We start from the raw sequence: 15,332 nt of genomic DNA, 5'->3' as shown, positions 1-15,332 counted from the left end.
AGTTTCCAATTTGTTGTCTGATTCAAAATGGCTGTTTTTTTGTAAAACAGGAGGGTATATTTGTGTAGATAAACAGAAAAGCAAACACCTGACTTTTCAGGTTAGTATCGCATGGCATAAAGTAATAGTAACAAATATTGCACCTCAAAACAAGATAGGAAGCATCTAGGTGATGTAAACTACACACCAAAGGCAAAAGTTGAGTTCTGTGCAGTGTTGGATCTTGCACACAGTAAAAATTTCAATTTACAGAAAAAAATAGAAAGTCTGTATCTAAAAATATAAATTATGGTAATCAAAACACTGTCTTTTACTGCTTTCATTTGCCTGTATGAAGAAGCTAAAAAGGGTCAAATAGGCAGTTATATTGTAATAGTTACTGTGTATTGTGTACGCCACCCTTGGTTGTATACGGAGCTCCTGTCCCATATACAGGGTAGACATTCCCTGGTATCACTGGATTTTGTACCACCGTTTGTGAAATGCAATGTAGCCGAGATTCTGCAAATACAGATTCATATTTCTTAACACTCTTAACGTTTTTTTGTTCAGAGAGAACACCTGAGGTTTGCTTGTGTGCTTGGGCAATTTTGTGCACCAGGTACATTAACTCTGAAGTACATGGTATTACAGCTTAAACTGAATTGTTGAACATTGAATGTGACTTATCTAGACATGCTAAGAAGGAATGGCTTTGGTTTGTTTGTTATTTACCAGATACTAGTTGGTATATACCAATTCAATCCATAGATTTTAAAATCAGATATTCACTAGAGGGGCAAGAGGGAAATCAACGCTTTAATTTTACTGTTGGCTTTTGCTGCCCATCGAGAGTGCAGAAATGTAGCGCATTGCAAAGACTTTTTTTATCTTGCATGTAAGTTTATGATAAGAATTTTAGTGATAAACTATTTCTGCAAATGAAAGGACAAAACTTAAAATATTCAGGTGATTTCAATACAAATTTAAAGTCTAATGTAATACACGTTAACTAAGTAAAAACAGTAGCTGTCCAATATACCTGTACATGTACTATTATAAAATTAAGCCAACTGGAATATTTACAAATTATTCTCATGTAACTATGGTATTACATAGCTCTACCTGCAAAAGTCTATTATTTTTTACATGTGTAATGAAGTATTTCATCAATATGGTAGGAGTAAAGCAAAATCCTGCACTTCCATTCTGTTAACTCGACTCAGCACAGAATCAGTTGCTATTTTATTTGCGGGCAAGAGTATATGAACGGTGAAAGCGATGTGGTGCAGCTATAGCTCCCACTGGCCCTTGTCCCCATAAGGCACCGTGCTCTATGCCCCCTGCCCTTGGCCCTCCTGCACCGTTTTGGTTGGCAGGTCGGAAGGAGAGAGCATTTGCCCAAATTAATTTGCTGATCTATCTCTGTTCTTTTCCAGCTCATTACAGTGACCTTAAATATCCCATTTGTGGGGTAACCACTGAGATAATTGCAAATTTTTGCAAGTGATCTGGCATCATTTTGTACTCTCATTGTTCCTTACTCTGCCCAGTCCTGTCTGCCTGTTCCCTGGTACTCCTGCCTGACAGGCAGCCATGACTGTCCGCAGTGAAGATCCACCTGTGACAGTGTTCATTCACGTCAGCCCATACATCGGTAACACTGCCCTGGGTCTCCAGGAGCAACTCCTTCAGCTGGTTTTCCAAGCAGAGACAATTAGGAAAATGTATCAGTGTCTGATTTCTGCTGTATTTCTGGTAGTAACCTAGATTTTCCCTGTAGAATCAATAAATCAATACACAAGTCTTCTTACCTTCTGCCCTGCTGGCACTGGGAGTAACAGATCGTGTTTGGGACTGATCTGTATTTTGCATTATCTCACAGGGACAAAGGGGAGCCCTAGTTACTAACTACGGCTTTCAGAACCTACCTACTGTAATACGTATGAATAAAAACATAGAAGTATTGGAAATGTGCATTTTAGAAACCAGCCTTGCTGTTTCTAAATTATTATTATTTTTTTAACCCTTAGACTTTCTGTCCCATCCATTCCCATGGTGCTGGTAGTAGGGGCAACTTTATTCTTTGTAAGAGCTAGTCCTGTGCAGTGTTCTGGATTTCAGAATTACAATTATCCTATCTGGGTGCATTTAAAATCTACACAAATTAAAAGCTTGACCTTGTCTGTTACCTATTTGCTACTACCTACTTCTTTGCACTGTAGATTTTTTCATTAAATTTGTTATGTCTTCCTAAATATGAGTATAATGTAAGAGGAAAGCTAGTCTGAGAAGGATCTGGTGGATTGATTTCTTTCTGTTGTGGTTAACCAGTGGAGCAAATCTTGTGTTTGAATTACGGTCTGTAGAGGTTATGCTTATATGTGCTTCTGAGGCTGCCTGGTTCTGTTAAAGTGTTTTCTGGAAGCAGTGTTTCTAACACATTGTAATTATCTTTCTGCATGTTAATTACGATTCAAGAGCTCCTTAGAGAAGGATGCGCTCTCAGCAGTAAGATTTGAAATTCTCTGATGGGAACTTTGGGCTTATTTTTCAGTGGAGAGAAACTCAGGCTTGCAGCAAATTGCCTGATTTTTGTTTTGGCTCAATTGCTTCTCAAACGCCTGGAGCAGGTGTTAGAACACTTTTTATTTACAAGTATCTGAAACATCCACCTAATAAAACTCTGTTGACTTACATCAGGAAGAAGTGAGGTGATCATTTTGGAATATTCTGTGTAATAATATTCATTTGTCTAATTTAGAATATGAAAAACAACAGAGAAAGGAAAGAATTGGTTTTACTATATGTTTATGCAATTTCTGTACTGATTTCTTATGTCAGGTAGGGCTCCTCTCAGTAAGATATGAATGAAAACCAAAAGACAGCAGCATGTCAAGGTAGGGCCCGCTAAATTCTTAGATGAAAAATTTATTGCTGCCAGTTGTTGATTTGAGCTACTTGGTTTGTGATTTTGAAATATATTTCACAAACTGACTGTCATTTATATAATTTTATATAATTAAATTTCCATTTAATCTCTTCCATTGGAATTGAATGCTCTTTCACATGGATTTTTATATTCTCTGATTTTTCATGCTCTCTCAGTACGAGGTGAATGTATGAAGAGCCCTGTTTGGGTGATTTACACAACTTGAAGCAGAACGCACTGTTAGCATACACTGTGCATTTTCTAATGGATAAACATACCCCCATGTCTTTGGCGGTGATACCAGCAGACAATTCATAATATCTTCTGTCTGAATTGTTGTAAACACAAATGATAGTTATTTATAGTGGAAAAAGCATAAAGGAACTCACTTTTTTTTTTCTTTAAGAAGTTCGTATTGTGGACTTTGATAGCCTGAAAGAGGATTGCAGAGCTCCCAGATACCTTTGCATGACTGAATCCTAAAAGAGCAGTTGTGTGACCCCTTGCATTTTGCTACAGGGGACTGCACTGGTACAGGTTAATCCACATTTTTTATTCTTACTGTTCTTTGCCAATTTCATGCTAGTCATAAATGACAATTTTTTTCAAGATTGGTGTGTTTTGGGTTTATTTCAAGGAACGATGTAGCTCCAGCCTTTCCAAGTGTAGCTTCTAAATTACTGTAGTGACCAACTAAGAGAAAACGTAGAGATTTCAAAAAAGAAAATAAACAAAGAAAAAAACAAGTCCGTCCTTTTGTAAAGGGTAAAATGTCAGCCTTCAACAGTGCTGTTACAGTGAATATTACCGTGTATACAAAACTGTCATTAGAAAGTGTGTGTAAATGTTATGTTAGTCATCTAAATGTTTCTTCTTGCTCATAAACAGAATCATTAATATCAAAGATAAAGACTAACCTGGCACTTAACTCAGATTTACTGTAAAAAACAACGGCACAAAGTAAACAAGTTAGTGAAAAGTATTTTTTTTTCATCAGACCATAAAACACAGCAAGGCAAAAAAAATAGAACTAGATACAATGGCATTAATAACTATCGCTGCACTTTTTTTCTTCTTAGATGTAAATGTTTAATTTCTTTGTCTAGAGAATACTTCGTGGCTTGCCCATACAACTTATTTTTTATTTGTAGGAAGCTTAACAAAAGGCATGACTGCAGAGTTTCTCTAAATCTGCCTGAAATTTGAACTCCTGAATAAAATTGCATTAAATACATCTCAGTTGCAGGGGACAATCTTTAGGGAAAAAAATATGCTTTCAGTTTATTCTTGGATACACTTGATCTGTTTTAAACTCATGTTCTAATGAGAGGGGATACATATATAAAAATACAGCTGTATGTAGCTGTATACAATAATACGTACAATTATACAGATTCTGTTTTATTAAGTCACAATTCTTACTGTGTATTCTGAGTATACCTAAACATGCCACATTGACACATCCAGACAAAATTGTATATATGTTTGAAATGTAGTAAGTACCACAAAGTTTGTGTTTATAGAAGCTTACTATGTGCATAATGCCTTTATATAATTTCCATTTCTGTAAAGACATTGTGTTATCACAGATTTCAGTCCTGTCCTGTTATAGGCAATAAGATACAGGAGAAGTAGCTTTGATTTGTTTTCAGTAAACACAGTATGCAAGTTATTACATGTGCTTATTGCTTGGTTTTCAACAAGAATCGTGATCTGTAACATACCTGCTCCATATGTACTCCTGGAAATTTTTATATGGCGTTTTATTTTTTCACTGTGGCACTCTGAAGCATGCTTCAGGTCTTTGTCCTAAAAAGAATTCAATTAAGCAAATTTATTTATACGGTGAAACAAAATTATTTTTTGCTGCAGTCTGAGGTAGATTGCACTTCGTGAAAATATGGTGTCTCCTGTTTTTTGTAATAATGCATTGTTAGCCTTTCACTGTCTTTTGGTTTAGTCATTTCAATATCCTTTCTACAGCTTTTGTGGTCTGGTCTGGTGCATTTAGGTTTCTCTCTTCCTCAGGACTGGAATAATTAGATATCAAATACACAGCAGAGTAGAGTTGTTCAAATATAATAATGATATCCTCACAGATGGGATTTTATCCTGTCTATCTCCTGCATAACCCATCAGACCAAACAAAGAGTACGGTGAGTGTGTGCACTCACACACGTATACACCGGTGGGAGAATGGCAGGAATGTCATATGATTGACAGCTGTGTGGTATATAGAAACATTCTGAGGCTTTAATTCTTGCAGATAGAAGGATATGTGAAAACAGATGCCCTCTTCAGGAAAAAAATTCTAAATTATATTCTTTGAATAAGAAAACTGACTGCCTTTAGAACTAAAGTACTACAAAACCCAGTAACAACAAAGAAGCAGGTTTTATGCTTCACTTTTCCTACAGGCTAAATTTGCATTTGGCTCCCTATAGATGGTCAAAAGCTGCTGGTCTCAGGACCCTGCACCTTTTGTCTAAAGGCCAGCTCATCGTTTGTTTCAATCACCTACATCAGTGCATTTTTTTTCTAAGAACTACAAAACATTTTTATTAAGAAAGTGATAATGCCTAGAAAGATGCATCCTTCAGGAGAATCATGAATCAAAAATACTGCACTGGTGCAGTACAAAGACTTTTTCAAACTACAGTCCATCTGATATTTCAAAGCTTACCTAGCAGTGTTTCTACATCTGTAGAAAGAGTGGATTTTTTTAGTAGAACCTGTGCCTTTAAGATAAAGATTAAGATAGATCAGTAAGATAGGAGAAAAGAAATTTAAAAGCTGTTTGAATCTACAAGTCAAAGTTGTAATTGCTTTTTTTGGGTTCATTTTTTAAATGGGAGGATAGGTTTGCCACTTGCAATTTTTATTTTACTTTGATGGAAAGTAAACCTGCTTTGGTGATTTAGATTTCAAACCATTGTATAACAGGATCATACTGACTGTCAAAGGTGCTGGACGGTATCATTCAGCAGAATTGTAAGGATATTTCCTCTCCTTCCTTCTGTGTTACTTTTACCTTTATTCCTTCTCTTCAGAGGCAGGTGGAAGGCAGGGAAGGAGGGCAGGAGAGAAAAAAAAGGTTTGAGGAAGAAATGTGCAGGAAATAATTAAAAAAAAATCTGTGAAAGAAAATGTAACAGAAATTGAGTTAGCAGTTAATTTAACAGTTGCTGTAAGCCATCAGACTATAAGAACTTTGAAATCTGAGCACAGAACAAGAACTCAATCATAAAGAAGGGGAAAAAAAGGCAAAAAAAAAAAAAGCAAAACAAAACCAAGAAGTCCCATGTGAGTCAGTTTCAGTTGCCATCAATACATACTTTGTAGGATACACCTGGCCTATAGAGATGGATGTTTTCCATTAAAAGTTGCATTGTTTACAAAGCAGAAATTTTCAAACCAAAAGCAGGTGGATCTCCTGCTGAGCTTATTGCCATGCAAACTGCTCTAATCTTCTAAGGTATCCATTCCTTGATGGATAGAGTTTCAGCTTTTTAATATATTGGCTGGTGGGATCCGGAGGATTCTGTGATGCATCACTGCTATAAGGCATATCTCGTAGGAGTATAAAAACATTAGTCATATTCCCTGTCTGCCCTGTCATCCCTCAATTTTCGGCAACTTTCTACTTAAGCAGTGTTGCAAGCTGAACAGCTTTTGGAAATGCCTCTGGCCTTCCTTAGTCAGGACAGAGGCACTAGAGGATTCATTAGCCTTTCTGGTGATATCCGTGGAGCCATTTATATCAGCTTTTCATTATGCCTGGTTTGTTAATTTAGAGCTTAACTCGATTTCTACGTGAATGCTTTGCACTAGTGGAACGTGTTTTCACTCAGCTTTTCTGTTAAGTCAAAGCAGAGCCCTTCTCTCTTTTCAGAGCACAACTCAGCTCAAGTTCTTGGACTGGTTTCAGCATGTAGTGTTAAGGTCAGTGAGGACTCTTGGGTTTTGTTGTTTTCTGGAAAATTATACCGGATCTTGAACACCAAAGTAAAGGCAATCTTGATTTGAAATTCATATTGTTTTCATCAGCTGAACTTCATTCTGTCTCCCATTTCTGTTGCTGCTGCAGTCTTTCAACATGGACACGCATGTGATATTAAAGTCCCTTTGTGTTAGATAAATTATCATAACCTCACTTGTCCTGAAAACTCTGTATTTATAGATAAATTATCATAATCTCACTTGTCCTGAAGATTCCGTATTTACCAGTATTCTGTTTAAAAAGCATACTATCAAATCTGTTGAACATATCAAAAATAATTATGGATAAGTGCCCTGTCATGTGTGTTAATTGAATTGCATATCCTTGACAAGGGAGTTAATCTAAACTGACCAAGACAGTAGAAGGTGGTGAGTGGGGAATCTGTCTCTACTAACAATTCTGAAATGCCAAACCTAATCAGCTGCAGTTGGTATTATCCCTCAAACATGTTCCTTGTGTTGATGGCATAGAGAAATGAGCTGCCTTGCTTATAAATGAAGTCAGACATCTTTATTTAGAATTACCACATTTAATTATGCTGCTGATACAATTTGCTATGATAAAATTAGTACAGTGCTGGTTTAGTTTTCTGATTCCAATGAGCTGTACACTTAAGCTGTCTGAAGGAGATATTCATTCAAGAAACACATTTTTTATTAAAAAAAAAAAAAAGTTCATTATTCTGCCTGCCAAGTGGAATTGGAATCCACAGCATCATCTGATCCCTCTATTCAGTAAATACAGTATCTCAAAATATTGAGTGTGCTAAATAGCAATATAGTAATGGGATAGCAATTATAGCAGTAAGATCTGTCTGCTGGAGGCTGTATCCAACATCTGTTGCATATACATTCCCATAACAGCTGGACTTATGTGATGTGAGCACAGTATATTCAGATGATCATGTTTTGCTTTGTCTGATATGCCTTTAAAATAAACTTGATGTCACTTAAAAGATTTTGCATTTTGTCACTGAAAGTAGCAGTAAAGTTGATTTAAAATAGCAGAAAGCCTGTATTGTGAGCCGGAATGATGGACTCGTTCAGCACCGTGGTTTGTGGCAGCACAGTCCGGCAGACTCCAGGGCAGCGCGGACTGAAGGAACGTGGAACTTGTGCAGGGCAGCACTCAGGTTGTTCATCAGCCTGCTCTGCCCTTCAGGGGAGTGAAATGCTGTACGTATGCAACTGCATCCCTTCTAGGGATCGAACTGGACCTTCCCTACGGCTGTATGCTGTGCTCCATAAATACACCAGCTGACTAAATGCTGCTTTAGGTATCTTCACTGTGAGGCTGGACTTAAAAGAATATTTTTTATTTTTTTTTTAATTGAGTTTGGGATGTATAACTTGTAGAGGAGATGGCTGAGAGGGAACATTACTGAAACAGTTAAGCCCAGAGCCAGTGTTTGCAGCAGAAAGCAGATGCAGTTTGTGCTGTCAGGACATCGGTAGGGTGGCAAAGCAAAGGGGTTTTGGGGTAAAGGTCTGGAATAGGCTTCCAGCTGGGTTGGAATGTACAAGTTTTTAAAAACAGCTCGACTGGCTGGGAACGATTATATTAATTATGACCTGGTAACAGGGACAGACCTGACGTTAACAGATCCTTGCACTCCCATTTAATATACAGAGGCGAGACAGGAATTACTCAGAAAATAAGGCCCTCTAGTACCTGTGTGCTCCGTAACTAAACATCAGATAGTGAATGTCAGAAACACTAACTTTCTTGGGTTTAGAAATCACTCCATCTGTTCGTTTTCGTTTCCCCAGCATTGAATACTTAAGATTCAACTGGACAGCGTGTTGGGCCGTCTTGTCTAGACTGTGTTTTCCCAAGAAAGGTTGGACCAGATGATCCTTGAGGTCCAGGTCCTTTCCAACCTGGTATTCTATGGTTCTATGATTTTTACCATTAGAAGCTATTTTAAATAGATAAAAATAAAAAATTGTATTTAAAAATTGTAGAAACCCATTGAATGAAACTTGCTTGCAAATAATCTGAATTATCTTGTATGTAACTTGGCATGTTGTAGTTTTCTTGCTTTGTTTTTGAAGACATCAGTAGCGCACAGGCTTTTTGCCTGACCAGATGTCAGGTTTGCTCCAATAGAGATTACACAAACAAGCAAAAAGCATTCGTTCTTATTAAAAGAATTTGATATACATTATTTTAGAAGGAAATAAACCTTTCTCCAAGTTATGTGCAACTAAACTTAACATCATTATGCCAGTGCAGGGGAACTAGAAAGTAAATTTGACTGAGCAGGGCTGAAACAGTCCAGACCTCTTTACAGCTGAGAGTAAAATGTAAGATTTAAGCAATAAAAGTGGTGATGTAATTGTTATCTTAAAATAATTAGATTTCCACTGGTCTCCAGTCCCAAATAATAAGTGTAAAAGCTTTTCAAGGAATTTATTTTAATTTTTGGCTTGATTCCAGCCCTCTTAAGAGCGGTCTAGCTGACTTCCTGCTGTGATAGCTGCTGAAAGTTTCTTGAACTTGTGCAGACTTGCTGTGCAGTTCCTGGGCCAGCTTAGCTGCAGTCCTGATCCCTTCCAAGGGCAATGCTTGTGGCAAGGTGATATGGGGCTCGCATTAAGCGTGAGGATGACCTGACCACCACGTAAGAGCAAGGCGAACCCCTGAGGTCCTGAAAGAAGCAATGGTAACAGTGCGAGGGGAGAAAGAAATGGGCCGTGAGGCATGAATTCAGTCATGAGGCCTGAGTGCAGGAGTCCACGCTTCACCCTAGGGCTGGATTTCTTCAGCAGTCCTTCACCTGGGGTTTAGTCTGGAGGGACGTTGCTTCACACAGCAGCAGCCTGCAGCCCAACAGCATGGCTCTGGTGCTGATTTCTACATCTTCCGTCCTTACATACCTTATGGTATGCCTGATCACGTCAAACTAATCATAGAGACGCAAGTGGAAATATGTGCCTGACCATACATACACCATCTGTTTCTAATACATGTAGTTGAAATGGAGAAATTTCGCTGCATGTAGACACACTAATGTTCCTCCTCTGCCTGGGGCACCCAAGACATTGAAAAGACATTTGAACATAAGGATTGTGCCCAAATGCCTTATCAGTTTAATTTCCCATGTTGGCTTAGTTTTCATACCTCTGAGTTCCATTTCATGGAACTGGTAGTAAAGAATTATTAATGTTTTTGGTGTTGCAATATTAATCAAGAGGTAAAAAAGGTTACTTGAATTCCAAAGCTAGAAGATTATTTTCATGCAAAAGTACCATTCCTGAGTCTCAGCTGTTATCCCATTAAAAGCAAAAATGCACGTAGTGATGACTGATGATTCCAAAAAAAATCTATGCATGAAATATAATGGATATTAAAAGCCTTGGATGAAAGTGAATTGTCAGCAGGTACTTGCTGTATTTATGTATGTTTGCTTGTATTATAAATTTTCAAACTGACACCACAGAAATGTCTGTGAAAGGTGAGCTAGAAATAATTTTAATTATGGACTCTATGTGTGACTGAGTTCGATTTGCTAGTACAAACGCTTGGGATGACAGCCTTTACACCTTTGTGTTGTTTGTACTTTGTACCCTTGCATTCTTCCCCTGCATCTGGTGGGTGATGTTGTGGAACTCTTAGGCTGGTAGTATTTTGTCTCTATTTGGTCATGGTGCTCACAATGGGATAGAGGTGCATACTAAAAGCTAATGCCCTTATCAGCTTAAGGAAGGTCATAGCCTTAAGAATGATTTCTATTGGACCCTCTCCCCACAGTACTGTACCTCATGAGTAATCCTGAAGAATCACAAAGCCTTGGGTTTAAGTTTGGATTCTGTACAGCTGTGCTGCCACTAGACTGTGAGGCACGTTGAAATGGGTTGCTGTTAACACCATCAAAATAATGTTTTCAGTGGAAGTATTGAGCAACTGAGTCTACAATTTGTATCAACAACTTTATGAGCAAAATGTCACATACTGCAGGTGTTTTAAATCTCTCTTGCTGTTCGAGAATGCGATTAGCTCTGTGGCGATGCAGCCTGTGCTTTGGTCTTCTCAGGCTCATCAGTTCTTTTTCAGCACTCTAGAAGATCTGATTGCCTTGAAAACCTTTTAAAACATACTTTAATTTTCTTGCTGTTCTGTCAGTCCACTCAAGTTAGCTTTGTGCTCTTCATCACTCAGTGTAACGTAAAGGCACCTCACTCCGTTTTGAAAGGCATCGCCATGGTGGTTTGATTGCATGAAATAAAAACAACATCCTTTTCCCATCAGACATTTACAGTAGATCAAAACCAAAATGACAACTCGAATGTTGAAAGTGGCTTCCTCAAACAGTGACAAAAAGTAGCCATGAGCAAACGAGAGCTGAAACACTTTGGTCATATTTAGTTCCACAAATAGGTTTCACTTTTTGTCAGGCTTCCTGTATTCTGTGAGCTTGTATGTGTTCAGCAGTGTGCTATGAACAGCAGTGACAGTTACTTTAATTTTGTAGTCATGTGGCAAAGCAGTAAAATATCTGCGATGTATTTCATGGACAAAGATTCCAAACTGTCTAACTTATTTCAACAGGCAAGCAGTCCTACAACAGGAACAGCTCCCAGGAGTCAGTCACGGTTGTCTGTCTGCCCTTCCACTCAGGACATTTGTAGGTATGTGCTGAGAAAAATACACTCTAATCTGGCTGACGCTTGATAGTTGTTTTTATTAAATAATATGTAGCTCTTGCTTCCGCTTAACGCTATTCATAATTTACATAGACTTTAGTTGTCTTTTGATCTTTGTTTTCATTCTGGTTTTGCTTTTCGGTCTCATGTTTTTCTATTAGAATTCATGTTCTCATTTTCATTCTTTTTTTTGGTGATTTCTCTCTTCCCATCCACCTTTACCATTTCCATCCCTTTCCTTTGCTTACTGCTTTGTCTAGATCTACTACTTTGCATGACTTGTCAGAAGATGAGCTTGAACATGCAACCCCTGTCATGGTGCTGACCCCTTCTAATAGGGAGTCTGGTAAGAAACAAGTAAAACGAAGGTTTAGGCGGAAAAGAGAGACTGGAGACAATGGTGAGCATACAGAAAAGCAAGGAAAGGGGAAAGAATGCAAATTGCATCCTGAGCCTGCGAGATCCAGCTGGAAGGCATCTGATTCATCATCATCTTCGGATGAGAGTCAGTGGGCTCAGGCTAGGAGGAGAGCAAGAGAAAAGGCCAGAATGGCCAGGAGAGGGAGAAGGAACAGTAGATCGTGCAGTAACCAGGACTGGTTCTCAAAGAATAATGCTGTCGAACTTGTCACCTTGGGGACAATGGGGAAAAAGAAGCAAGAGGTATCTGACCCTGAGAATCCTACTTTAAATCACCGCCGAAGAAGGGTTCCAAAGCTTAAGGAGTCACAGTCTTCAGTGTCATCTCAGGAAGCAAGGATTTCCTCAAGAAAGTGTGGGAAAAGCAAAGGGAAAAGCTACTACAGAGATCGGCAGCCTGCGTCTTTCCTTAGGCACGGCAGAGGTTCCAAGGAGCACTTTGCAGACGCAGGCTCTGGCAGTGATGCTCTGGCAGTCCCAGATAACAGAGCACCCGCTGGGGCAGGGTCCGGTGTGACTGATGCTGTTCAGAAGCCTCCAGTGTTGTGTGATGACTGGTCTGATGATTTAGAAGTGTGCAGGTTAGTGCCTAATAAGAAAGATTTTACGTTCTTAAGAGGAGTTTCTCACCACCGGGGGTTGAGGGTCCTTCTCTTGACTGCTCTCTGTCACTTTTTCTCAGTAATGAGCTGCTAGGCAGGCCGCGTGGAGCAACACAAAAACCTTGGCTAACAGAGATGTTAGTGTATCTCAGTCTGAAAAGATACTTCTCTTATTTAAAAGCAGTAAATCCTACAAGGGAACCAAATATTTTTCTTTGCTCCATTTTTTTTCATGGTGACGGACACACTGTGTCCTCTGGCAGAGTATTGCTGCGTTTTAAATCCCCAGCCAGAGGCAGCGAGGGAGGCAGCGCCTGACAGCTGAATGCAATGGGATACGGAGTTTTTCCTCCTCAGGTGATCAGTTCAAATCCAGCTTTGGTCCCGTTGTCACTTTTCTTTGACTTTCATGAAATAAACGTATGGTCTTGATTCAGTGTCCTCTAGAGCCGCATTATCACAGCAATCTGATGGACTGTACCTGCGAAGCACCCCCTCCAGCCGGGCGTGAGTGGCAGGGGTATTGGCAGCGCTGAACAGCTCTGCACTGTGAATGGGTAGGGGACCGGTAGTTTGGTACCCATCACAAGGATTGCAAAGGTACAAAGGATGGTTGGGCAGAATGAAAATTAAAACAAGCTTTTGGAAAGAAAAAGCAAAACCAACAGTTCTCTCTAATCCATAAATTCAGGCTTCTGACAGTCTGATACCCTTGGTGTGAGGCATGCAGTTGTGCAAGGGGAGTATTTTCCCCTAGGAATGATAGCAAGTTGGCCACTTCTGAGCTAAAGTATGAATTTTACTTGTCTACTAGGCAACCTGGGTGTTATGCACCATCCCATAAGTTTTACAGAACTGAAACAAATAATTTTTTAAAATTTTTTTTTGGGGGGGTGGAGGGGAATGGGGTCAGGGAGGGGGGTGGTGGTGTTTGGTTTGGTTGTTTTTCCCCAGTCCAAACTTGAGGGCCAGCATTGATTCTCATCTACAAAGTGTAAATGAGGATCAGGCTTAGTTTCTTGATACAGTAACCCAGAACTTCTCACTTTTCTTTGCTGGGAAGAAATTTGCGTGGTAATGTAAACATAGTCAGAATGAGGAAGTTCACAGTATCACATCATGCAGCTCCACAGTGTTCACAGTATCACATCATGCAGCTCCACAGTATACTTCAGCCTAGTAGCACACTACAAGGATCCTAGTTTTGAAAAGAAAAGAGATGCTGTGCAGGAATTGTGCTTTTTCACAGCAGGAGATACAACCCGCTACTAACACAGCTAGGCTATGCGCTCTTGTTATGCTTACCAAGCAAGAATGGATATTTCAGTTGTCTGACTTGTCTGCCATGACAATTTAAGAGTCTTCAAAGTCCAGCCATGTTTGTACATCAGCTTTTATGTCAGGACCACCCCCCTGGCTTGGGACCTCTTCACCTTACAGAAATGCAGATACAGCAGCAGTGGTAAACATGTTAACATGTTTTTGATGCACTTGGAGCGTGTCTATGTGGTATGATTCAGAGATGTGCAGGTAACTACTTCAACAGCTTCAGAACTGTCTTAAATTTCTGAACCAGCAGGCCTGCATGTATTGAAGATCCAGTGTAGTAGCCACAGTACGTATAAAATAGGGCCATTTAATAACTACTAAGAATTTGAGCTACCCAAAACCTGAATTATTATTTCAGGTCTTTATATGGGCTTAATTATACCATGTTAAAAAAAAAAAAAAAAAAGAGAGAGAAATTAAAGTAAAAGTTTTAAAGTTTTGTAGTCGTCTGACGTAGATGAATGCGAACTGATGCCTGAGTCCCCAGACTTGGACTTCGCTTTAAGGTGGAAAGTGGACTCCAGTCTTTCATCTGTCTTCTTGACCCATTCCATTTTACTATAATTATCCAGGCACTTTTTGTAAGTCTTGGAGCTTGGTTCAAGGATGGACTTTTTGGATATGCGTGCAAACTTTTCAGCTAGGCTCTTGTTTAGTAGGGGAAGGTTGAAAACTTGAAAAGTATGTGTCCCTAGGCTCACTCTCAGTGGAGATGCTCTTTGAACAACCAGAGTTAAACTCAACACAGTTAATAACTTGCCTTGTTGTGCAAAATTTGTCAAGAAAGTCATAATTGCATTTTTCTTCTTGTCAGGGATAATGCTGGCTTGTTGTTGTTGTCATTACTAGGTGTATCATAGTGATGATAATACATCTAGGAAAAACAGTACAAAGTCAAAAAGCACGTTAATTTTTCAGAGCTGGTAAGTTGTCTTAATCAGTTAGTAGACAGCTGAAGAAAAAAGATGACGTGTTTTTACTACCAATTCAGTGTAGACTGTAGTTTCGGTTTTTCAAGACGGGTCTCTACACTTAACTGACTTGTGACCTGATATGATTTTCTTCAGATTCACAGTCTTGCATCTGAAACAACAACAAAAAAACCAACGTTTCAGTGCAGATGTGCATATATAGAGTGACCATTTTTCTGCATGGGAAATAGAAAAAGGATTTTTTGGTGATGTTTGTTCTCAGACTGGATTAACATAGCTGATTGTGATGTGGAAAAACTGTTTTCTTGAGGTGTTTCTTTAAGTTTTTCAACCTAGGCATTTATATCTTCTAACTGATGTGACAAAACTGGCTGAGAGGAGTGGCTCTTGCCCAGATGGGATTAAATGGAAAAAGCAGGGATCCTAAACATCTCCTGGTGCCAGTTATTTTGTCTTTAACTGTTTGGTAGGCAATCTTTTCCCTTTATTTCC

General features: G+C 39.0%; 1 protein-coding gene across 5 annotated transcripts in view; it reads left to right on the top strand.

Moving 5' to 3' along the window:
* The window catches only part of MARCHF1 (membrane associated ring-CH-type finger 1), a 258,944-nt gene that overhangs the window by 202,174 nt on the left and 41,438 nt on the right, over positions 1-15,332 (top strand). For 4 of the 5 annotated variants that reach the window (XM_055701239.1, XM_055701245.1, XM_055701225.1 and 1 more), the window contains 2 exons: positions 11,463-11,542; positions 11,818-12,558. In XM_055701239.1, the coding sequence (XP_055557214.1) occupies positions 11,463-11,542; positions 11,818-12,558 (821 nt within the window). The remainder of the gene's footprint in view (positions 1-11,462; positions 11,543-11,817; positions 12,559-15,332) is intronic. The other variant, XM_055701253.1, reaches the window with a different exon arrangement.

Source organism: Falco cherrug, chromosome 1 (assembly GCF_023634085.1).
Source record: "Falco cherrug isolate bFalChe1 chromosome 1, bFalChe1.pri, whole genome shotgun sequence".
Taxonomy (NCBI): domain Eukaryota; kingdom Metazoa; phylum Chordata; class Aves; order Falconiformes; family Falconidae; genus Falco; species Falco cherrug.
This window is presented reverse-complemented; position numbering and strand designations above follow the sequence as displayed.